Here is a 25,840-nt window from a genome sequence, read left to right on the forward strand (position 1 = left end):
TCTGCTAAGTCACATGATTAGATGACTCTCTCTCTCTCTCTCTCTCTCTCTCTCTCTCTCTCTCTCTCTCTCTCTCTCTCTCTCTCTCTTTCCCTCTCTCTCTCTCAGCTCAGGAACTATTTGGCCTGGTCCCTGCTGCATCCTGGTGTATAGGTGGGTTGCCTGGCCTTGCTCAACCCTAAGCACCGTTGAAAGCTGGACTATACAGGCAGAGGTGTTTGGTTCAAGTTGATAAAGGAGCCAAGCAATCCTAAGGAGTTTGACTGAACAAGGTAAAGTTTTTAAAGCAGGGAGTCCACACACTGTTGAGGGGAGGGGGCTGTTCGGCAGGGAATCCCACATTGTCTGGGGGAGAGGGAGGGCTATCTTTACCCTGTGTTCCAAGCTGGCCTTCACCATTCAGAGCTTTATGTAAACAGAGTGTGGTGACTGTTTTCATGGGAAAGTGCCACAGGGCCAGTCCCAGAGGCTATGCATTTTCTGACAGAGTCCATCTGGAGGTGACAGCCTCCATCTGTTGGCTTCTCAGCCACAGACAGGGAGGATGGGAAGTGGGAGAAAGAGACCACCTAGGCAGGGAGGGTGTCTCCTAAACGTAAATGTCTTGCATTACCTGGATCCAGTGAGCCGTACTCAACAACACTGCAATGTGAGCTGAAGAGTGAGGGGTCTGAACAGATGGTGCACGCTCGTGTGTGTGTGTGTGTGTGTGTGTGTGTGTGCCTGCCTGTGTGCACCTGCCTCAGTGTGTGTGTGCCTGTGTGTGTGCTGCAGTGTCTTTCAATAGATAAGAACTCATCATGAACCCATTATACATCAGGTAATGATGATCAAGGCGTAATCTCTGACTCAGAAACATTCCCATTTGATGGATATTCTGAAACATCTTCCAAATAAGCCCTCCCCAGGGAGAAGCCGACAGCTGGTGCTCAGGTCTCACTATGCTCCTTGTCATCATGCTGAAGGTCCCCAGAGGAAGCTTGTAGCTTCTTAACACCCACTTGGCTCCTAAGCTTAAGGAAAGTGCCTGCAGTTCTCTGTATTTTTATCGAACTTTGTTGATGAGAGAAAACCATTTCTGAACATGAGTCTCTCTCTACATGAGTCTTTAGATCTGTGCTGTGGACATCTGAGACTCGGAAGACAGCTGGTTGCCGGGATGACATGCTCTGATGAGAGCTGGCTCCAGGTACCAGCCTTGGTCCTTGGTGGATCCCATCGACAGCTCTCTCTCCCTCAGCTGCTGGTAACCATGTGCTCTCTCTCCCTCCCTTGCTCTAAGAAGCTGAAGTGGGAATCCTCAGTCAGGCCTGACCCAGGAGGACAGAGTGTGTTTGAACCCTGGGTGACTCCTACAAGTCCTGTACAAGACCACACTGGCTGGCTTTCCCTTTCAGCTCAGCTCCATGCCCAGCACCGGCCCCAGGCCCTGTTCTGCAGTGGCCTGCTCCTTGGTGCTGCCCTAGCTCTCCCTGCCCCAACCTTTCCAGACATTACCAAACTTCCTCTGGACAGCAATGTTCTGTCTTCCTTCTGAGGACTACAAGATTGAATTAAGACTGGTAGCTAACTGACTCCTCAGTTGGGGGCCAGTCTCCCTCCTTTGGCTTTCCTGACTTCAGATCTTCATCCTCCTTACACCCAGCAGACAAATGCCAAGGCCCCCAGCTACTGATACACTTGGGACTTTTGCTCTAGGTGTCACAGTTCTAGCCAGCAGGTATGGCTTAAAAACACTAAGCATTTGGGTAACTCATTGCTATACCCATTTTACAGATGTATACAGAGACATAGGGTGATCTGTTCACCTATCAGAAGGCACACTGTTCCTGAACTCAGATTCAAACTCATGAATGCCAAGTTTAAAGTCAGTTCTAACAGTCATAGCTAAGCTGTCTCTCTTGTGGCTTTCCTCTACCTCCAGAAAGCCCCGTAGTTCTCTCTTATTTGTGACCACTATGTGGGCCCAAAAGAGGCTCCTATTTCCTAGTTTATTATTCTGGCCAGTCAGGGATCTTCAAGGCTCAGACCTGCTTGGCCTGTCCCATAGGCATCTCTTCTCAGGTCTTTTCCAGGCAAGAGCAGTAATCACTTCTAAGTGACCCTGGGCTAGTACTGTTCAGAATTACTCCAGATTTAGGCAGCTCACAGAGGGCTCCCCAACACAGATCCTCTGTCTCACTACATGTTTGGAAAAGGAGACTACATTCCCTGATCCTCTAATCCTAACTCTGTGTGGAAACAGGAAAGCCTGTGCTTTCTTAAGTGCTTTCTTAAGTACTCCGAAATGGGGGCAGGGGTGTATAAGTTATGGCTGTAGGAGTCCCACCTGGCTTGCTGCTGGTCACTCTCGTAGCTCCAACAGCATCCAGAAAGAGGTGCTGTCCTTGCATAGCAATGGCCTCTCTCTCCCCTCTCTAGAGTTTCGATGCCTTTGATGTTAAGTACAAAGACGCCAGTTTATAGCATTAAATCATGATACCAACATTAATGATTCTAGAGTCAGGCCTGAGATTGAATCTCTGCTCAAAGAATTCCTTCTTGTATTCTTGGGGAAGAGCAGGGGGTGATGGTAAGTTGAAGATTGGCTCCCCCAATTACTCTAGAAATGTGACCCACTGTAATGACCAGAAATGTGGTCACTTTGTTGTGACTGAACCTTTAAGTTTAGAGCTCATTCATTCAATTCTTGGTGAGTCACTGACCTGTGTCAAGTGCTCTGTTACATATGAGGGATTCAACAGCAAGGTTCAGCCTCTTCGGTGGGACAGTAGAGAGATGGTGCATCAGTCATGGGCATGAGCTTAGGTTGAGCTCACGGATTAGGTTGGATTCTACCATTTGGGCAGCATGGAACTGTCATTTAAGGGGGCTATCATTGACTGTGCAACACCAAGTAGGCTCATTTGGTAGAATGAATCACTCCATAAAGTAGATCTGTGCCATGGAGGTATTGTCAGTTTAATGACTACAGAGTTGTCTCTATAAATTTTATGTCATCCCTGCTTTCCCAGAGTCTCCCCTGGACACAGAACTATCCCTTCCAAGTTACTGGTTTTGCCAGTGGAGGCTCAGGACCAAGCTAGACCTGGGCCCATTTCCCCAGAACAGTGTTTTAATCTTGTGAGTTTCACAGAACAGTGGCTATGACCATTTACCACCCATGACCATATGTAAAGCCTACGCCAGTCTTACGAGGTTGATTTTATTGCTACGGCCATATGGTTTCCTGAATTCTGATGGTTGACAAGACACTTTTCAGGGCAGGTGTTAAGTACCTACTGGTTAACTGCCTGTACATCTCACCTTGTCAGTCAGGCTGCTGTTGCAGGCTGGGTGTGCCAGGAGCAGTCGTACCAGGTCGGCGTTGCCTTGGTGACAGGCCAGCATGAGGGCGGAAGATCCATCATTGTCCTGCAGGTTGACATCTGCCTGGCAGCTCAGTAATGCTTGGACCATGTCCTCCCGGTCGTGGCTGACTCCTAACATCAGTGCAGTCTGGCCTCCCTGCACACAGAATGACAGCCAGAAACTGGAGCAAAACTTCTCAAGGGAATGGTCATTGATTAGATCGTCCCTCTGCCTGTGACACAGGACACATCCTTTTCTTTCTGGCTAACTTCTGTTTTCCCATGACTCTGATCAAATCCTTTGCCCTTTTCAAAGCCTTGCCTGGCTTCCCAGCATGGACAGGATCCCAGAGCTCTTGCTGATTGCTCCCCAGTTTCCTTTTTCTCTTAGGGGCTGAGACGTTGACGCTGGGGACTGCTCTTCTTTGCTTTTGCTCTTTGTAGTACAGAGGATTAGCTTCAGGGTACCACATGAGCTAGACAAATGCGCTGCTACTGGACCACCCCCCAGGAATCTTAGTTTTTGTGTCAGACTCCCCAAGGCCTAGCACCAAGTATGTGATGGGAAGCAGTGACGGATGGAGTGGATGAAGGCTTCGGCTTTAGCCCATGCCTCCTTTCTCTGGGAAGCTCAGTCTGCTTGGTGCCTCTTGGGTTTGTGTAAGGATACCCAGAACCCTCTTATCATTTGCAGACCCTGTATTGTTTCTAACCTGGGATCAGTGACAGTGCGGTTCTCTTTTATATTCCCATGGTCATCAATGGGCATAGCAATGGACTAGACTCAGAGAATTAATCCAAGTTCTAGCTCTGCAATTTAATGTGTGACCATGCCAGGTTTCTGTTTTCCCTGAATTCTCATTTTTCTGTGCTTGAAAATTCATCTTATTATTTTTCCTGTGTGCTTTATGTGACTCTTGAGAAAATTGAGAGAAATAAAGTATATAAATACAGTAACATGAAGTAGTAATTTTTCTGATTATAAGGTGGCATTTATTTCTTATTTGCACAAGTCTGTTACATATTCCTGTTTTCTTACAGCCTTACCCTATGACTTACTGTGTTTTGCTAAACTTTTTAAAGGCTTATCTCTCACTTGGGATATCAGGTTCCTAAGAATAAGACAAGGTCTACGCCTTCTCTCCCTCCAGATCCCCTGTAGCTTTAAACCAGTGGTCCTCTACCTTCCTAAGGCTTTGACTCTTTGCATAGTTTCTCATGTTGTCCTGACCCCCAACCATAAAGTTATTTTTGTTGCTACTTCATAACTGTAATTTTGCTACTTTTATGAATCATAAAGTATACATCAGTGTTTTCCAATGGTCTTATATGATGCTTGTGAAAAGGTCATTCTCCCCTAAAGGGGTCTTGACACACAGGTTGGGATGTGCTCCTCTAAACAATGTCTTTCAGGTCAAAAGCACTGAGGACATGTTGCTGGTGTAAGTTCTTATCACCTTGGCCATAATAAAAAGGATTTGCAGTCTGAAATTTCCTGGCCCTGCCACGCAGCACTTGTGTGGGCTAGACACATGCAAGTTCATCTCTGTACCGTCTCCTGATGTGGGAGGACCATCTCTTGATGTGGGAGGACTGGGACAGTTAGTATACAACCTGCCTCGTGGGGCTGAGGAAAGACCCAAGGGTTTAGCAAGGTAGGTAAGTGTCCACTGCCATTATCTCTGTGGAGGTTACAGATTACAGTGTGTAGCAGTTGCTTAGTTAGTGAGTGTAGGAATTACTAGGTGTTCTGTGGGCCCATTTCTCTGGAATCCAGACAGATCTCTGCAGAGATGGCTGTTTGCTTATGGGAGTGTGATTACTTAGATTAGAGGTAATGGTTGCTTACTAGATTAACTAGCCTTGAGATTTCCTCTCCCCAACCACTATTAAAGCCAGGTGCCAGGGCTGGGGAGATAGCTCAGCGGGTAAGAGCTGACTGCTCTTCTGAAGGTCCTGAGTTCAAATTCCAGCAACCACATGATGGCTTACAACCACCCATAAAGAGATCTGACACCCTCTTCTGGAGTGTCTGAAGACAGCTACTGTGTACTTATGTATAATAATAACTAAATCTTTGGGCCAGAGTGAGCACGGGCTGACTGAAGCAAGAGGGGTTGGCAGGAGCAAGCAGAGGTCCTAAAATTCAATTCTCAACAACCACATGAAGGCTCACAACCATCTGTACAGCTACAGTGTACTCATATACATAAAATAAATAAATAAATCTGAAGAAGAAGAAGAAGAAGAAGAAGAAGAAGAAGAAAGAAGAAGAAGAAGAAGAAAGAAGAAAGAAGAAGAAAGAAGAAGAAAGAAGAAGAAGAAGAAGAAGAAGAAGAAGAAGAAGAAGAAGAAGAAGAAGAAGAAGAAGAAGAAGAAGAAGAAGAAGCAGCAGCAGCAGCAGCCGCCGCCATGAGGTGCCACTGTAGAGAGCCTTCTTATCTGCCCCTCTGCTCAACTCTGGGGCTTCCTTATCTTTCTTCTGGTCTAGATTGATACAATTTGGCTCAGTAATTGGCCATTTCCAAGTATATACCAGACCCTGGAGTGACCCTGGAAATATGAAGATGTATCCCTCCCTCAGAGACTCTCAGTTCACTCCCAAAAGAGTAGAGCTCAACACAATTATTATTATTATTATTTTTTTTTTTTTGTTTTTCAAGACAGGGTTTCTCTGTGTAGTCCTGGCTGTCCTGGAACTCACTCTGTAGACCAGGCTGGCCTCGAACTCAGAAATCCGCCTGCCTCTGCCTCTGCCTCCCAAGTGCTGAGATTAAAGGCATGCGCCACCACCGCCCAGCTTAAAACATTTTTATTATTACTGTTTTATGTGTTTTGCCTGCATGTAAGTCTAGGAGGTCAAAAGAAGGCATCAGATCCCCTGGAACTGGAGTTAGAGATGGTTGTAAACAGTCACGTGGATGCTGGAAATCGAACCTGGGTCCTCTGCAAGAGCATCCAATGCTCTTAACCAACAAACCACATCTCCAGTCCCCAGATGCTATTTTCACGTACGTTTACACAGCAAGCAGCTTTGAAGAGTCTGTGTCTCCTAGGACAGGTCAGGTTAATTGCCTATTATAAAAGATTCAGGTTCTTCAAATTCAGGTTTTTTTTCCTATAATATAACTACTTGACAAGTATCCTTACATGTTAAAGGTTAAAGGTTTGTTATCTAATCTGTGGAACCATTGGGAGCTGTGGTGGATCCTGAAATGTGGGGGTGTAGTGGAAATAAGTTAGTTCATTGGGGGTAGCTCTTGAAGGGAATACTAGGACTACAGATATTCTCTCTCTGTCTCTCTCTCTCTCTCTCTGACTCTCTCTCTCTCTCTCTGACTCTCTCTCTCTCTCTGTGTGTGTGTGTGTGTGTCCCTCTCTTCCTTCCTTCCTCTTCTCTTTTCCTATTTCTGCAATGAGATAACAAATTTTCCAACTGTGTGTTCCTTCCATGACATTCTTTCTCACTACTGGCAAATAAGGCCTAACAGTCATGGACTGACATCTCTAAAAACCATGAGCCTAGATAAATCTATCCTTTGTATAAATCCCCAAGAATGACCCAGGGTCTCAGTCACACTAGGCAAGCATCCACTGCCACTACATCTCTTCATTATAAGTGACTTATTTCAGGTATCACTCTTCTGGTTGGAGGTAAAGGAAGACAGAAGTGATTTAAGACCCAGTTAGTACAAGGACCAAAGAGATTTGCTGGGCATATTGCTCAGTTGCAGCAGAATTCTACAGTAACCCTCTGAGTTAGAAGAGTCCTCAGAGGCAGGAATCCTCATAGCCCCAGGGAGGAGAGAGTAAGTGACTGGTACTAGCTCACACCTACTTTGTTACCCAAACTCTCCATTGGTCTGATGGAGATTGATGACTCTATTAAAAAGGCTTTGGGGGACTGGAGTCATGGAGTTCAGTATGGATTGCTCTAACAGATGATATGAATTTGGTTCCTAGCATGTATTTGGGGACACTCACAACTGCCTACAAATCCAGTTTCTGGCGATCTGACACCTCTGGCCTCCATGGGTACCTGGTAGACACAGCCACACTTTAAAATATGAGGGTACATGCTTTAATCCCAGTACTTGGGAGGCAAATCTCTGAGTTTGAGGCCAGCCTGGTCTTTGGAGTGAGTTCCAGAACAGCCAGGGTTACACAGAGAAACCCTGTCTCAAAAATACAACAAAAACAACAACAACATATCTTTTGAAAAAACACTCTAGGAAGAGAGGACACAATAGGTAACTCTAAAGTATTAAGCTTCCTAAGTGTCCTGGGTCAAGATCTACTAAGTCACTCACAAAGGTTAATGACTGCAGTAGCCAACCAGCAAAGCTCTTCCCAAAAGGCTAACTAACATTTGAAAGTTGGTTGCAGAAGTTAAGTCCAGATGGAATTTGCCGTTTTAGTCTGGAACACAAACCAGATGCTCAGTGACCCTTTGCCAGCATGTCAAAGTCCCAAGAGCCTTTAAGGAAAATCAAGTATTGGAGCTTTGGATAGACGCTATTTGGGGGCCCCAGCGCTCTGAAGTGGAAAACTCTCCATGGATCTACACGGAATTCCTCACCATGCAGACAGACTAAAACTGGAGGGTGTTATGTTGAGCAAGGAGCAGAGAGAGCAAGTGCTCTCCACCTACCTGAGTTGCTTGTATGTTCACATTCCCCTCTCTTAAGAGTTTCCAGACAACAGCCATGTCTTCTTTTGTCTCTGCAGAAGCCAAGGGAGTGATCATCACAGCAGTGTAGCCAGCTTTGTTCTGATGATCCACATTGCAGACACCTATAAAGGAAGGAATGGGTGCTGTAACAGTCGAGTTGGAACCAGACTGCCCCTCAACAGCTCAATAGAACACTTCTTGCTAGCTAAAACACTGTAGACTAGTGTTTCCTCAGCTTACATTTTTAGCAGCCATTATAGATGGCCTCACCTTCTCTACAGGTTTCCTGAGGATGCCCAGCAATGGGTAGACCAGAAAAAGGCCAGAGATAGACAAGGGGTCAGTGGCGATGACTTTATTTTATAAACCTGGGCACAACACACAATCTTTCTAGATGAGGACATTGAAAGCCAGAGAAGTCACACAAACTATCCACATGGTGGAGGTCTGACTAGGATTTGGCACCTGAACCCATCCTCATCCAGCCACACACCACTTACAGGTGTGCCCACAGGCTCACTCTGGCTAGATCATATGGTTTGGAGCTCAAGATGATGGTCAAATCTGTAGGGTCTTCCCAAGGGCTCATGGACCATGGACCAGGGGCAGGAAAACAATATAGAACAAATAAAAATATCTTCGAGGGAAGAAAAGAACTTCCTAATTGAGTACTGGAATAATGAAGAATATACCTTTTATGTAGAATGACAAATTAGCATAGTTTATAGACACAGTGGTGAGTGAGAATTTAAAGCATGGCCCCTGGGATATGCTTTCATGTTCTTCTGCATCAAAGACAAGGTAGGATTATACACACACATAGATTGTGACCTGTGATCCAAATGACAACACAACAGGGCAGTTTTAATGGAAACTCAAATCATCTTGTGCTGTTGCTCATTGCAGAATGTTGTGTGTCTGAGGGAAACTTAAATCCATCTCAGTAGATCAGGACAAAATTTATGGTCAATGTAAGTAACTCACCAAGGAGGGTGCATAGTAAATACCAGAGGCCACCAGCAGCCATTGGTATTACCATTCAGAATGACACTTGTGTCGACTTAGGTATTTGTTACAACAGATCTGATTTATGAACAAATGTCAATCAGGGCTTCTTATACATTTTGTAAAAAAAGAAAAAGAAAAACCTGATATTCCTTCATCTCACTCAAAGATTAGTTCTGAATTGTGCCATAGGAACACAGATGCCAGCTGACACAGAAAACCCAATCTAGACCCTTTGTAACAGCTTCCTTCTATGGGGCGCCCACCATTGTTATAATCAGGTAGGTGATAACGCTATGAGACAACTCTATTGATCCCCACTATGACCCAATAAAGAAGTGGACACCTTGGGTCAACGAGGTAGCTCAGTGGGTAAAGGCACTTGTCATCAACCTGACAACCTGAGTTCAATCCCCGGAACCTACATGGTGGAAGGGACTCTCATGGTTGGCTCACAGGTTGTCCTGTGACTTCTACGTGTACACTGTGCCCCTACCCACATAAATAAGCATAATTTAAAAAAAGAAATGGATACTGTGCTGCCTTCCTAATACATTTTAATTGTTACCCTTGCCTGGTTTGTGTTTGCTTTAAGAAGAGCAGATGTCTCTTTAGACACATGATTTACAGCACAGTAGTGATGCCTCTCCTCTCCGCAGAGCACAGAAGGAGAGATCCATATTCCTACAGCAGCTGCTTTTGAGCAGTGCCCAATGAGCAGGTCAGCTATCCATAGAGGAGAGATGGGAAGGCTCTCAGCTGAGCATGCTTCCACTCAACGAGCGCACTGACATTCAGGCAAAATAAAGGACACAGCACTGAGAACTGCCCAGAGAGGGCTGCTTTATGGCTCTCTCCGCAATAATCACACACTTAGTAATGGACTTTCTGGGCGTGTCATGGCCAGCCTCTGAAGGGAGCCCAGGTTTGGGAGTGTGACAGTTCTGTCACCAGCATGTCTTTCACTGGTGAGGAGGAGGAAACACTACATTCAGCTCGTTCTCTCTTTGCTTGTGCTTATTCAGCTATGTCACTTTGTCCAAGGGGAAAGTGCCAAGTTACATGAGCTCCTGGTTGGCTGCAGCAAGAATTTGCTGCTCTCACATCCCAGGTTGTTCATTCTGAGTTTGGCCTGGCTCACCTAGGACTTTGAGCAGGTTTTAAGTCTTGGAGCTACTTAAAGACAAGGGCTACATAGAGGCCTATGTGTCTAGTCTTCGGTGTATTCGTGAACATGATTTCAGTCCTCACCATCCAATCTGCTATGGCAATAGAAACAGATCTTGTTTGGCATTCTGACTTGCCTACTTACTAGCTCTGGATTTTAATCCCACTAGTGACATCTTCCAGTCTACTTTCTCACCCGGAACATGGGACATGTGTCTGGGTCCACACCAGTGTAAGGACTGTGGGTGTGTGAAGATGTATGTGCATTCTCACCTAGACCAGGATAGCTGCTGTTGCTCCTGCTTTGCCACCGCCCCCAACAAGGAGTCTGGGAAACAGAGCAGAGCCATGCTCTCCTGCACCAGTACTGCACCCCACTAAGTTCATCATTCCGGTGGTAGCCTTGAACCCGTGGAGAAGTCAGAGCAGTCCTGCTGACTCAATGCCAGAATTCTAATTTAGTCCTTTGATGATGTCAGTAATGAGAGAGAACTTTAGGCTGCTAATGTGTGGCACTTGTGATGTTCCTAGGAAGAACCTCAAGTTGACTTAACAGAACTGTGGAAATTTATAAGGTTATGGAAGTCACCCCTCATTCATTCCTTTAACTACTATGAACCAATAGTTGGTTGCTGGGTGTTTTTGAGACTGAGTCTCATACTGTAGCCCAAGCTGGCAGTTCTCTATATAGCCCAGGCTACATGTAGAGGCATCCCTCCTGTTTCAGCCATGCAAACGAGATGATTGCAGACAGGAGCTATCCTGTCTGATTTTATTTTAAGATATTAAAATTATTGTGTGTGTGTGTGTGTGTGTGTGTGTGTGTGTGTGTGTGTGTGTGTGTGATTATGCACCCATGGAGACCAGAGGACAGTTTTCAAGAGTTAGTTCTGTCCTTTCATTATGTAGGTCCTAGGAATCAAACTCAAGTTGTTAGGCTTGGCAGCAAGATCACTTACTCAGGCTATCCCCTCAAGTCTTGGTCTGGAATTCTTTCTTATTTTTCTTTTTAATATTTTATTTATTTTAAGTTTATTATATATAATATATAGACAATATATTTATTGATTATTTATATAAATAATATATAACTTATAATTTATCTTTAAAAGATTTAATTATTATCATATTTGTATATTATTATTTATTATTATTAAATATACTGTAGCTGTCTTCAGACACTCCAGAAGAGGGAAGCCATATCTCATTATGGATGGTTGTGAGCCACCATGTGGTTGCTGGGATTTGAACTCAGGAAGAGCAGTCAGTGCTCTTAACCGCTGAGCCATCTCACCAGCCCAACTTATTTTATTCTCAGGAACATCACAAATGACATACATATTGGCAGCCTAAAATTCTCTCTGATACTGACATCACCAAAGTATTAAATTAGAGTTCTGTCAATATATGACACTGATAGCCTTCTGAACATTTTACCTGAGTGATCCACTGGCAACTTGAAACCCTCCCCAAGTTGAACGCTGCCATCTCTCACACCTGGTCCTTCCTGTTTGTAATACTGTCATTTTCTCAGCCACCAGAGCTTGATACATCACGGCGCTCTCCTCACACCTCAGGGCTGGTTGGTCTCTTTCACCCTTTTGACCTACTGTAAGCTTGCACTGTCTCTGTGGACCCCTGAGATGCCCTCCTCAACTGTGGCCAACCCAGTCCTACCATGAGGTAACACTTCTGAAGGATTTACTGACCATGTGCTTTCTACACAAAAACTGGCTCAGCTGCCCAGAGCCTTTCAAACATCGTTCAAGTACCATCGGTACCCAGGTGTGTGCCTCCAGCTTACCTTCCCAGCCTTCATTCACCTTCTGTCCAAACCAGAAGCTATTTTGGCCCCAGGTACCTTTTCGTTTCTTGTGTTCCACAATGTTCTTCCCTAGGATTTCTCAAGCTGCTCCGGGCACCTTTGCTGCTCTCTGAACTGAACTCAGCTCACTCCATCTTCAAATCACATCTAGATTCCTCTTCTGAGACATCATCCCACCCCACTCTGATTTTTAGAAAATCATTATTTTAGCATTTTATACTTATAGATGTTTTGCCTGCATGTACTATATGCACACATTCCTGTTTCTTGTGGAGACTAGAAGAGCATGCCATGTCCCTGGAACTAGAGTTACAGATAGGTATGAGCCTCCATGTGGGTGCTGGGAATTGAACCTGGGTCCTCTGGAAGTGTGGCCTGTTCTTAACTGATGAGCCATCTATTCAGGTCCCAGGTCTGACCTAAGCTATAAGCTTTGGAGAAACAGAGATCACTCCTGGCTTACCTTGCATCCCTGATTCATAAGTCATAAGTCATCAACAGATACTTGGGGAGAGATGCATGAGCCGAATGGGTTAACTGGACCCATGTTTTCATTAAATACTATTTAAATAGAAGGTGGTCTTTCCTGAGATGTGGTACAGCTCTGGAGTTAGACAGAGCAAATGCAAAATCCGCTCTATGACCTTGGCAAATTCTCTAACCCCAAGTCTCAGTTTGCTTACCTGCAATATAAAAGCTATTGTACTGATGAAACCTCAGGGTGAGAAATATTGTAAAGAATAAATGGCAGAGTAGAGACCATGGGGATTTGCTCTAGCTGTGCAGCTACTAAGATGGGACAATACAGAGATTAGGATGGGGCCTGTGCAAGAAAGACATGCAATGTGGGGAATTGCAGGCTGATATCCAGTTGACCTGAGGTCTGAACCCCGATGGTCATAATTCACCTTGATAATACGGTAGGAATTCCCTCATGCTCCTGGAACTCTGGTCCCTGCTTAAGTTACTGCCCCCCACAGCCCCTACAAGAATGCAAACCTGTAAGATTTCCACATTAATAAACAAAACAAGAGGCCAGGCGTGGTGGCGCACGCCTTTAATCCCAGCACTCTGGAGGCAGAGGCAGGCAAATTTCTGAGTTCGAGGCCAGCCTGGTCTACAAAGTGAGTTCCAGGACAGCCAGAGCTATATAGAGAAACCCTGTCTTGAAAACCCACAACAACAACAAAAAAAACACCAAAAACAAAAAACAAAAAAACAAGGGGCTGAAGAGATAGCTCACAGGTTAAGAGCACTGACTGCTCTCTCAGAGGTCCTGAGTTCCATTCCCAGCAACTACATGGTGGCTCACAACCATCTGTAATGAGATCTGATGCCCTCTTCTGGTGTGTCTGAAGAGAGCGACAGTGTACTCACATATATAAAATAAGTAAATAAATCTTAAAAAACCAAACCAAACCAAAACAATAACAACTAAACATGCCTTTAATCCCAGCGCTCCACAGGCAGAGGGTGGAGGATTTCTGTGAGTTTGAGGCCAGCCTGGTCTACATAGTGAGTTCCAGGATAACCTGAGCTACCTATTGAAACACTGTCTTGAAAAACCACAAGAAAAAAAAAATCTTAAAGAATAGCAGTCAAATGACCTTTTTCCTGGACTACAAGAGGAATTCAGTAGGAGAAGAAAATATGATACAAAAAGACCCTAACTGTAGTTCCAGCTACTCATGAGGCTGAGGCAGGAGAATGATTTGAATTTAAGAGTTCAGGGATAGCTTGGGCAATATAAAAAGACCCCATTTTATAAGAACAAGGAGGTAGGCCTTCAAGGAAGGACAGAGTGTAACAGCCATTTCTGACCTGTGTCCAGCAGTAGCTTGACAATGGCGAAGTTGGAGTGTGACACACTGTAGTGAAGGGCTGTGTTCCCACTTCGGTCAGCCAGGTTGACAAGTAGCTTCAGAAGATGTGGAGAATGAGGCTGGACCTCGAGGAGGTAGGCGGCCACAGCCTCAGGGCTAGATAACTTCCGGCTGGACACGCGGAACCACTCCTGACTGATGGTATTCAAGCTTTGCCTCTGCAATGCAAGATTCTGATCACAAGAGTGTCCCTGGCCTGGGTACCCTAGTTGGATCTCCCAGTGACCTTGGATAGGCCAGCTTCTGCTTCTCTCTCCTCACTTCCCCTCAGCATTTTGTATGATTTATTGGGGGTGGGGCTGGGGGTGGTCTGAGATGGCAGGACCACGAACCCTGCGGCATATTCAATGCCCAACCCCCTACTTCCCACCCATTGGCAGTCATGTACAAAACAAATATGAAGTAAAGACATCAGTTCTGTGTGTGACAAGCCCAAATGGTTAAGGCCACATGTTTAGAATATTAATCTAAAGGCAAGAGATGCTATTGGGATGTGGTGATTTTAAATGACTTTATGCTCATTCTGGAAGGGGCACTAGGTTTAGTTATTAAATTAGCATGACCAGACATAAGTTCTGGTTCAACTATGTGAGCATACACCCTCATCAAATATTTCTTGTCCCTGTTATAAACTGGATCTGGCATCCTTGTTTTCAGGATTCTATAGGGTGAGGTAATTTAAAAACCTACTGTCTCTCAAGTAGGGGCAAGGTGAGAGAGATTCACATCCTAAGGTTTGATTTCATGGGGGGCGGTGCTAAGCTTGCATATGCATAGACATTTGTCACATTTGCAGAACAGAAATGGAAGAATGATTCAAGGCTGATACATTTCTAGATAGTAGACTATCTTCTCGATCTAGGGAATCAAGAAAATGCAGAGGAAGGTCCTGGTATTACGGAATACAGCGGTAGATTTTAAACAAAGAGACAAAGCTAGTCTAGTGCTTGCTTAGCAAGCACCCAGTTCTCAGCACCACTTAAAATCAGACACAGTGACAGGTGGAGGCAGGAGGATCAGAAAGCTCAAGGTCATGGCAATTCAGTGAGTCTGAGATCAGGTTGGGCTGTGGGAGGATTTATCTCAGAATGAACAAACAGAACAGAGCTGAGTTATGTAACTTGAGCACCAGGCGTCTCCATCAACTGCCACCTCACGTATGGGCTCCTGAGCAGTCTGGGAAATGCTATTTGCCAAATCGGCTAAGATAAAAAATTAAAAAACAAACAAACAAAACAAAGGGTTGGGTGGGTAACAAACACAGTTGAATCGACTGGTTTGATCTCTGGGCTGCTCTGCTGAGGGAACAAATGGGCTCTGAAAGCGTTTCCTCCTGGCCCAGGCCAGTAGCTCTTGATTAAAAATAGAACATAGGAATTACAGGTTCAAATCTCCGTGGGATTTAAGGGTGGGAAAGATTGAATGGAGGTATGTTCTTATTTCTGGTCTCTTAACCTAGCAATACACATTAAACAAAGCAATGGTTTACTAGAATCAAATGTGGGGGCTCAAGGGTGATGATGGAGACAGGCTACCAATCACTGTCATTTACTAATGAGGAAACCAGGCCCTGGGCATTGAATTAACTGGAAGGAAGACCCAGGCCACATCCATGTGCCCTTCCTACTTTACCCATGGTTTTGTGAACTGCAAGACAGTTTGAAGCTTAAGCCTTAGCCACGGTGGAGTCTAGTGGTAGACTCTTGGCTATGACTTCTAAAAATACTTGGCAAAATGCTAGCATTCTGTAACCCTGGTCACCCTGGTATGTGCTCTGTAGACCAGGCTGGTCTTGAACTCAAGCAATCCACCTCTCTCTGTCTCCTGAGTGCTGGGATTAAAGGCATGTGCCACCAGCTGACTTGGCTAGCTTGCTTGTGTGTACGAACCCTACTCTTTCCTCAGCCTAGCCCATCTCCTGAAGGGAAAGCATTTGGATAAACCACAGAATGCCTGGAGAGAGGGTCTGTGTGTGCACGTTCACCACTGCCTTAGGTAAGGGACCAGAGTCATCCCCATTGTGACACTGAGAACTCTGAGTACCAGGAGGTGCTTGGTGGTGTCCCCAGTTTCCGGCAGGTGCTGGCTCAGTGTCTGGCACGCGTTAAGAAATTCCTCTGAGGGTTTATATCTAAAGAAGAGAGAGAGATTATGTATTAGCTTCAAGCATTGACAAGAAGGACTTTTATTCTCCTCTTTCAGCAGCTCAATCAAGTGGGCGACTATTCCACAATGAGGGAAATCCCTAAACAACATGGCTGCTCATAGCTTCTTGTGGCTCGGCATCTGAGGGCTTCTGAAGGTCAGGCTCTGGCTTTTCATGCAGCTTTTGGCAGGGACTGGAGCAGTTGAGGAAGATGCAGGACAAGGGCCCAATGGTAGTTACTGCCCCGCCAGGAAAAAAAGTGCTGCTGTTCTTCCTGGGTGCACAGAAAAATCCAAAGAACCCAACCCATACCGGTAGATTCTTAGGGTTAGTCCTTCAGGAAGGACAGCACACCTGGGAACCAAGTGGGTACAATGAGAACCTGTGAGGCTGGCGGGTCACAGTGACAAGCACTTGTCCCATTACTGTGAGGACATCCTCTGTCATCTTGGGCTGTTGCAATGGAGCAGCCTGTGGGCCTGCTTGGCAGTCAGCTCAGTTCTTACATCCCCCACACCCAGGCTGAGGATAGCAGAGGTGACGTCACTGGTTCTGCTTGGCATATTTCTACATATTGAGGATTTACTCTGGGCTGGACATTTCACAGCATTTCCTCATACAGTCCTTAGATCAAACCTATTTGGCTGCAATGCTTGCTTCCTGGAAGAGGACACTGAGGTGACGATTAATGTCGATTAATGACCCTGATGGTCCAAGTATGGAACTGCAAGTTTGTGCTGGTGTTGTCAGCAACTCCATGATAGAAGAGTCTGTGCGGGAATCAGGAGGACCTGGGCCCAAATCCTTGCCCTACTCAGGGGTATCACGTCATCTCCCAAAGCCTTTGTTTCCACATCTATACAGCAAGGATTGCAGTAAGGTCTACCTTCCAGGACAGCAGAGAAGATTCCATAAAATAATACCTGTCAACTCTGTCCTATTCATAGCACCAACAGATGCTGGTTTTATATATAGGAAAAACTTGGCCCATTGGGGTTCTGCCTCATGAAGGCAAGAGTCACATCTGTTTAGTTTACCCGGCAAAGGAGTTGGCACAAAATAGAACCTCAACGAACATTACTGAATGGATTGGTAAAAATGTACACACATAAAAGGGACTAAATAAAGCAGAGATATGCCCTTGCCCCTCTTTAGAGGAGCATGTGCCCCATTTCTACCCACGTGACTCACCTCTCAGCCCTCAGATGAGACACTTCCTCCCCATGATCACTTGCGTGGCCTGAGTTTCTGGTGCCTTCAGGGACTCCCTGCCCAGCCTCACAGCTGGGATGCAAGTCTCTGTCTTCCCTGGACTCTGAGCAATCCTGTTTCTTCTCGGTCTCCCTGTCAGACAAATCCTCAGGGGAGCTGTCCTCCCCACTGGTCTCCTCGCTAGACGTGGTCTCATAGCTACGGAAGAGGCAAAGGTCGTTTGGGTCATCCCTCTTGACCAGGGCCGGTGGTTCAATGCCAACACCAGTACATGCTTCTGAGAGAAGCCCAAGTCTAAGGACCCACCTTAAATTTCCTCATTTAGCCCCCTTATTCCAGCCAAGATTACATCTGGTAAACCCCTCAGGACCTGCTCCACACAGGATCTATGCGATACTAACCACAAATAGAATGCCTGTGAACAAGACTAAAGGGAGGAAGACTTGCTTCAAGCAGAGAACATGGGTTACAATTGGGCATGGTGGTACACACTCAGGGGACTAAGGCAAGAGGTCTCAGTGTGTGGTTATTTTGGGCTACATAGTAAGATCCTGTCTCAAAAATAAAGTGTGTGTGTGTGTGTGTGTGTGTGTGTAATACAGGCTTTTAACCTCAGTGACACACCAGGACGTTGGAATACTTAGCATTCTTAGTTTGTGGAGAATGTTGTACCCCAAGCTAATTGCACCAGTCTCCATGATTGGAATCAAGAATTTTCAAAGCTTGGTGCCCCTGATATACATCCACAATGAGCACTGTGGTTCTAGAGTTCCAAATACTAAGGATTAGCCAGGAGAAGACTCTCTGGACAGGGCAAGGAAACAGGAAAAAAGGAAGGTGAGCAAGCCTTCAGGACCCTTCCTGGTCTGGGCTGTATAACCCATTCAGGCATTTGTATCATCCCGCACTTCCTCGCCAAGAGAACTGCCAATTAGCAGTTCCTCTTTCCTTCCTTCCTTCCTTCCTTCCTTCCTTCCTTCCTTCCTTCCTTCCTTCCTTCTTTCTTTCTTTCTTTCTTTCTTTCATAATTTATTTATTTTTATTTTATGTGCATTGGTGTTTGACGGTGTCAGATTCAGATTCCCTAGAACACAACTTTCAGACAGTTGTGAGCTGCCATGTGGTTGCTGGGAATTGAACTTGGATCTTCTGGAAGAATAGCCAGTAATCTTAACTGCTGAGCTATCTCTCCAGGCCCCTTTCTTTTTTCCTTTTCTTTCTTTCTTTTTTTAAATTGTATTACATCTATTTTTTTATTTGAGCCCCCCACCCACCCNCCCCCACATTTACACACATTACAGTGTGTGTACAGAGGTCAGAGGACAATCTGAGGGAGTCAGCCAGGTCCTCATGCTTGGTGGCAAGCACTCTCACTTGCTGAGCCATCTCACCCGGCTCCCTTTGTCTCTTCACTTACCTGTGAGCAAAAGGTAGCAACTGGGATTCACTTGATTTTTTTTTTTCAACACCCTGTCACCTAGCATATAGCTGTCTTCTAATGAACACTTGTGAAATGACCAATTTAGTACGCAGTCATGTATGATTTAAGAACATATCATTCAACCACAGACTGCATGCACACCAGATTGTACCATTCAGTGATGCTACTGAGGACTTAGCTTGTGCAGTCCTCTGATGCTCACACAGTGATGAAATCCCCAGGCATGGTTTTCTCAGAATGCATTCTTGGTGTTAGATGGCATGTGACTATATCTGATGCTCAGTCTCCCAGCCTAGAGAAGGCTTGACTCATGCTCCGCACCAATGGTTTTGGTTGGATTTGTAGTGCATTAGAGGAGGAGAAAAGAAGAAGTGGATTGGGCTTGGGGGTGGAGTGGCAGACAGAGTGCCTGCTAGTGTGTGTCTGGGTTCAAGTCCCAGCACTGGAAATAAACAAAGATCAAGTTTGAAGTTTGACAAACCAGCCATGCTTGCGCTGGTTTCAGTGTAGTGTTCAAGTCAGAGACCTCTCTCACAGGACCTAAAGACCCTGAACTCCCACAAGCCACCGGGAGGCGGGCCGTGGAGAGACCAGGATAAGCCATACTAAAAGTAGAGGTTCCAATAGACCAGCATAGCTGTCAAGGAGTCAGACATATGCAAGCCCAATGTGGAGTTTTAACAGGCCATGGGGATTGAGTCCTGCAGGAGAATGAGAAACAGATATGTCTCCCAGGCAAGGGGTCCTAGGGACAACAGCGGGTTAGGTAGCAGGGAAGGCAGTCTGAGCTTCACACGTGATGCTTACCCACCGTTAACCCCAACAAACTGAAGGTTCTTTTTGGTCCCATTACCTCCTGCACGGAAGCCATAGTCTTTCTTTTTCATTATGGATTTAAGGCTGGTCGACGGAGAGATCTCTAGACAGACACACAATATCACAGGTTAGAATCACCTTAGTGTATTTATTCAAACTAGGATTATTGCTTTGAGAGGATATGCATATATGGAAAAGGAGAAAGGGCAGAGGGTGGGGCAGGTAATGCAGAGCAGATGTTCTAGGGCTGTTAGCCAGAGGCCCTCATGCTCAATGTTTGTCCCTCTCTCTGTGTGGATGACAGAGTAGTTATTGGAACACTTCTCAGAACCACGTGTGTGGTGTTGGCATTGTCTCTATCTCAGGGCTGGGGAGTCTGGAGCTCAGACTTGCACACAGAACAGTATGGTAGAGCTCAGATCTGTAGATAAGGTTCTATATTCATCTCTACTCAAGGACATCTCAAGGGTCCTTTGAATAGCATGCAAGCTGTCACTTGTGATGACACTGGACTCATGACTGGTACATGAACCAGGTCACAAACTTGGTGCTATGTGATGGCATGGAAGACAGTGTCCCACAGGCAAATCTGGAAGTAGCAGAAAAGTTTAGCAGCGGATTTGTGACCTGTGGCAGGAAGCCAACTTGTATTCTGTAAGGCACTATACAGTTGAGCTATACTCAACAGCATAGAGTGTGTGTGATGACTTAGTGGTTTCAGATCAGGGTGACTAAGGGGTGACTTCCACACGTGAGCACCCCCCTCCTCTTTCCTCGCCCTCCCTCCCTCTTCCTTATCTTCTCTCACACCAAATATTAAACGAACGATTTCAGATCGCATGATAATGCTCCTCCAAATTCAAGCTAGAGAAAAATCTCTGATGTGAAAAGCCAGAAAGGAAAGTGGGAATTGGCAAAGAACGAACACCCCAGGAGGTGTACAGGCAGTGTCATTCTCGGCCCAAGACGTGGTCTGTACATGATGCATCACAGACAAGGTGCCCTCAGGGAAAACTCAGTTCTACAGGCTATGGCTTGGCAAATGTTTTTTTCCTCTATACCTCTCTGTGGCCTGTGCTATCTATCTAGCTGTACAGGGTGGCCTTGTAGCAGGACACAATCCAGCAGCAAGGCATCTACAGATCACGTTTTGTTCCCGAGTCCATGGGTAGGGGGGCTGTTAATTTTTTTTTTTTTCAAAAACGTGCTCGTAGAATTAAAGCCTCTTATCCCTTACAATTTATCACATAAAGGAGAAGTGAGCATGAATATTTTACCTGGCGGCGGCGGTGGGGGCGGGGTGGAGGGGGGAGGGGCGGGAGTTTCCTTCGGCTCTGGGGCCTGAGCTGAGTAGGCAGAGAGTAACAGGTTAAGGGAACTGAGCAGTTGGTTCTGGATGCTGCTGAGCTTGGAGGCGGGCTGCTTGATGGCGCTGGCCAGCTCCGGGTAGCCATGCTCCAGGCAGTTCCACTGTTCATGCAGAAGCTCTTGAATCTTCTTCACATACTGCCCGATTGTGGCATCTTGTGGGGAACTGGCTGGCCTTCCTGGACGCTCTGCTCTGGGGAGCTCTGAGCTGGCCTCCTCCCTGATCACGGGAGCAGATTCTCTTGTGCTCCAGGAAGAGTCTCCTGCTGCCCTGCTCAAGCCCCCAGCTCCCTCCTGTGGGCCTCCCTCCTGCTCAGAACCCTCCTCTTCAATCCGGAGCTCCATGGAGAGGCAGCTGCACAGAGATGAGGCGAGGACCTGCTCAGGTCCCCTTGGCAGTGACAGTTGGGGTGGCAGCACGGGTTCTTCGGGGCTCGGAGAGCTTTGCTTGTGATTATTTTGGACCCATGGGAAGCCGTTCTTTTCTGCTCTTGGTGCCCGGCATTCAGGATCCGGAGTGTTCAGCAGATTGACCCCAATGTTCTTATCATGTGACTCTCGGGGGATGAGCTCATGTAGAGGGTCAGTGTTCACCATGGCATCAGTCCTGTCCGGAGCCTCGCTGGCCCTCTCTTGACTAAGCTTTTCTTCTAAATGGGCTACAGTGCACTCCAGCTCTTGAATCCTCTGTTCCCTAGCCTTGGTCTCTTCTTCCTGCTGCTCAAGGGCAGCTCTGACCCGGGCAAGCTCTTCTGTTCTCCCCGACAATTTGTCCTCAAGGGCCAGAACCTGATTCTTCAGGCTGGAGATACTGCTGGTATCAGTCTCCAGCAGGCCCAGGCTTTCCTCCGTTACCCGGGTCCCAATGCTCCTCACATCCACTTCTATGGGTGGAGGGGGTGGGATCTCGCTGATGCTCAGCTCGATTTCGTCCAGGGAGAGATCATTCTCAAGGATGGGGGACGGCAGAGGGGGCGGGCTGGGAGTGGCGGAGCCAGGGGTTAACACCAGCTCTGCTTCTCTCATGTCGTGCTGAATTTCCACTTCCTCTAGATCCATGGGGATACTCTGGACTGCGGAGGAAGGACCTGGCTGAGAGAGGTGACTTGAAGCCTTGAGGTCACCTTCTTCTGGTTCAGCCCCCTCCCAGACCTGCTCTGGAATTGCTGGCTCTAGTTCCCCCAACTCCCTGTCTGCTGACTGGGCCGATGCTTGGAAACCCATGAGCCCTTCTGCAGGGTCAAAGGCACCATCATACACACTGCCTTCATCCTGGAGCAGAGGGAGGGCAAGAAGTGTGGAAGGGCCTGAGGTCAGGCTGGGCTCTTCAGGGACCTGGTTTTGCAGTAGCGTAGCAGGCATGCTGGATGCTCTCAACAGCTGGGGCCGTCCACTCCCTACATCCTCCAGAGAACCAGCCTCCACCTGCCTGGCATCCTTTGCCAAGAGGGCCTTCCTGTGGTAGTTCAGCTCACTGCCTTGCACCGAGGCCTGGGGGAGATCACCCAGTGGCAGTGGCTGGGATGGCTCCTGGATCCCCAGGGATATCTTTCTGGGTACCACAGGAGACCAGTTTTGCTGGGGAGGAACAGCATGGGTGCGGTCCCCACTGTTGGGAAGGCTGAAGTTTCGGGGCAGAGTACTAAACTTAGCCTGCTTGGCTCGTCTGTGGATCGGAATCCTTTTGATGGTGTGTCCCTTCTCAATGTCATCCACATATTTGAGGAAGTCCAAGTCCAAATGAAAACCATACGGGGTCTCCACAGAATAAGGGTAGCTCTTTGGAGGCTCTTTCTCTTCATCCCCCTGAGAGGACTGGTCCTTGCCTAAGAGATAAAAGGCATAAGGAAAGAAGCACAAAGTTAAACTGAGGCTATCTGTGACTGTGACCTCACGTTATCCTATGAGATTTCTCTCCAGCAGTCCAGCCTCTGAAGGGTGCCGCTGAGCCTATGGACTTAGTGCCTGTGCTAGGATAGCATCTTATCAAATCAATGTGTATTTAGCCAACGTCTGCACTTTCTTATTTTCAATAAGCCTCAGTTATTGTTATCATGAACCTGCCTGCAGACCACGAAAACAAAATTGTCTCACACTGTTTGTTTGTTTGGGTTTTTTTTTGGGGGGGGGTTGCATCATGTAACTGCTGAACTGAAGTCCAAGCATTTGTTAGAGAAAGGTACCAACCGGCAGGTACACATATGGAAGATTCTGAAGGATAAAACAGACAATTTTCTCAGCGTTCAGAAAGAAGCTGGTATGCCTAAATTAGTTCCAGTAAATCTTGCAAAAGGCTAAGCTATTGATAATTTATGATTCCTGCATTATTTACGCTCCCAGTGTGCCTAAGCCTCTGGTTGCCTAAACACCAAAGAGAAATAGCAGTTGATCATAGCTACCCAAAGTTTCTTCTCCCTAAACTGAGTATGGGGTAACAATGTGAGTTCCACCTGTGCTTGTGAGGAAATACCACAGTTTGCATGGGCTGTGAAACAACTGGCGAGGGAGGAGAGCCCGTAAATGTCGAAAGGGACTGACACACATCTTCCTAGATGTGGAGCCCAGGGCCTCTTAGGGAAGCCTGACCCACGGTGGAGTCAGTCTCCCTCCTGACTCCCACAGATGACGTGAGGAACCTGTCAGCCTAATGACTACTTGAAGTCACTGAGACTTGCACAGAGATTCTCCATCCCCCGCCCCAGGCTAAATAGTCTTTGATCCTCCGAGATGCTCTGCATAAGACAGGCACCCATGTTACCTCTGTGAGAACACGCTTTGAGAAAACTAAGCTCAGAAGTCAAGAATACAGAGACTGGCAGGCCGTGGAAGTGCCCACCAGTAATCTCAGGACTCAAAGGCTAAATGAAGCAGGAGTTCAAGCTCCAGGCTAGCCTGAGCTACAGAGTGGTGCTTTGTCTCAAAAGAAAAAACAAAATCAAACAGAGAATCAAAAAGAATATCGGAACCGCCATGACCTTGGGAAATTTACCAGCTTCTCTGTGTAGTATCATCTACAACGGGAAAATAATAATAGGTAATATAAGATTACTGTGCGGCCTGATGAATTAATAATTACTATCATACACTCCGTCCCATGCCTGGCACATGATAAACAGTCTCAGTGTTATAGTTGCTATTTTTTGTGGAAGACCCAAATATAAAGAACTGAGGTCCCAAGGTGGAAATCAACATATGTGACTCACCGCTGGGAATGAAGGAGGGCCTGCCCACATTCGCTGGGATTGATTGCTGGGTTTTAGTGCAAAAATATAAAACTTCAGCAATTCAGTCAACTTACCTCACCTACTATTTACTGAGGACCTATGTGTCAGTTGCTGAACTCTACATTCTGGAAACACAAGGATGAGCCAGGAGCAGCCGCTTCTCTCAAAGGATTCATGGTCAAATAAGGCAGCAGCAAGCAGTGCAATGTGCTGGGCACAGTCTACAGGGGTCTTCCTCACTGACCGACTTCTCCCTTTCTCTGGACATGTTTTCTTGGATATAGAGGAAAACTTTACCTTGCTAATGGAGGGAGACTTCACGAGAGTAACATAGAACAGGATATTATAGGAACAAATAGAAATTTGCCAGAACAAGAGGGCAAAAAATGACTTTGAAGCAGTTTATCTCCCAGATGGCTCCATTGGCTCCCAGCCCCATTAGCCAAGCAAGCTAATCATGAAGAAGGAGGAAGCTATTCCTTTATGCCTTTGAATCTCTGCTGGCTTGCGATGCTCTGACCAAAAGAATACGGTAACGAAGATGCTAAGAGAACTCAAAAGTTAGGAGACTGGTAGTTTCTACCAGGGCCTCTCAGAATGCACAAATGTTGAGATGGTAGCTACTATGAGATCTCTGAGGCCATCATGATGTGAGGAAGCTTAGGCAGTGTCCCAGAGAAGTTATCGGGAGAAGGAGAAGGAGAAGGGGTGAAGAGGGGACGGATAGAAAGAAAAAGTCTGTGCTACCCACCTTAGCCCAAGGTCAAGCCTAAGTATAAAAGTCACCAAGTAACATCTAACTACAGGCAGATCCTCAAGGGAGGGGCTCTCAGCTAAGTATGGATCAGTAATCAATAACACCGTGGGAAGCCATTAAGTTTCAGGGTGGTCTGCGTTCCAGCAACAGACAGCCGGGACAGACATTGTCTAGGTAGAGGTCAGAGAAATGGCAAAGACTCAGAGCTGTGAGCTCACACAGCATGCCAGGGGTGGATATAAGTCAATATGGCTGCAGCTTAAAGTGTGGGATGGAAGAGTAAGGAAAGACAAAATGGAGAAGGTGAAGAAAAGCTGGAGCAGCCTGTATGCATGGCAACCACGTGACTTACTGGCTAGGTCACAGAATTCACTAGATCTATGCTTGCTTTGGTTTCATTTGGTTTTAAGATAAGGTCTCAGTGTGTAGCCCAGGCTGGCCCTGAATTATCTATTACTCTTTCTGCCTCCCTCAGTCCCGGCAGCCCTGGGACTAGAGTTGAGTATCATCCTGCACAGCTCAAAATGAACGTTCTTGTCAAGGATTAAAAGAAAGATACATCAGAAGCCAGGGACCAGTAGAGGGGTTGTTGATATGACCAAGGTGAGAGAAACAGGAAGTTATTCGGAGGGAAAGTGGTGGGCTTTAAGAAGACACTAATGATGGGGTTGCTGGGGGAGAGGGCTTGGGGCTGTGTGTCCAATGACTCCTCTTTCCAGCAGTGCTACATGCCTGTTCAGTGGTCCTCTGTTTAGGCATCTCTAGAGAACGGGATGGAGGCAACTTGACACAGGAAGTCTCTGCATCACATTATGGCTAAATAGACCTACGGTCCTGTGGGTGGTTTTCACAGCCACAGCAGAGAGTAGGGTGAACTTCTGAGTCACACCATGGTCCCTGCTGCTTCAGACTTCAGATAGACAAGGGGTCAGTGCACCCTGGCACCCAAATATCTCCACATAACCACATGCCTT

At 46.4% G+C, this 25,840-nt stretch overlaps 1 protein-coding gene across 1 annotated transcript in view; it reads right to left on the reverse strand.

The window, feature by feature from the left end:
* Positions 1 to 25,840, reverse strand: part of Kank4 (KN motif and ankyrin repeat domains 4) — a 63,267-nt gene that overhangs the window by 3,216 nt on the left and 34,211 nt on the right. Inside the window, exons 3-9 of the mRNA XM_021161381.2 lie at positions 20,795 to 22,711; positions 19,509 to 19,620; positions 17,240 to 17,458; positions 15,946 to 16,033; positions 13,841 to 14,060; positions 8,002 to 8,144; positions 3,307 to 3,507 (exon numbers count right to left, since the gene is read on the reverse strand). Coding sequence (XP_021017040.1) covers positions 3,307 to 3,507; positions 8,002 to 8,144; positions 13,841 to 14,060; positions 15,946 to 16,033; positions 17,240 to 17,458; positions 19,509 to 19,620; positions 20,795 to 22,711 — 2,900 coding nt within the window. The remainder of the gene's footprint in view (positions 1 to 3,306; positions 3,508 to 8,001; positions 8,145 to 13,840; positions 14,061 to 15,945; positions 16,034 to 17,239; positions 17,459 to 19,508; positions 19,621 to 20,794; positions 22,712 to 25,840) is intronic.

Source organism: Mus caroli, chromosome 4 (genome assembly GCF_900094665.2).
Source record: "Mus caroli chromosome 4, CAROLI_EIJ_v1.1, whole genome shotgun sequence".
Lineage (NCBI taxonomy): Eukaryota > Metazoa > Chordata > Mammalia > Rodentia > Muridae > Mus > Mus caroli.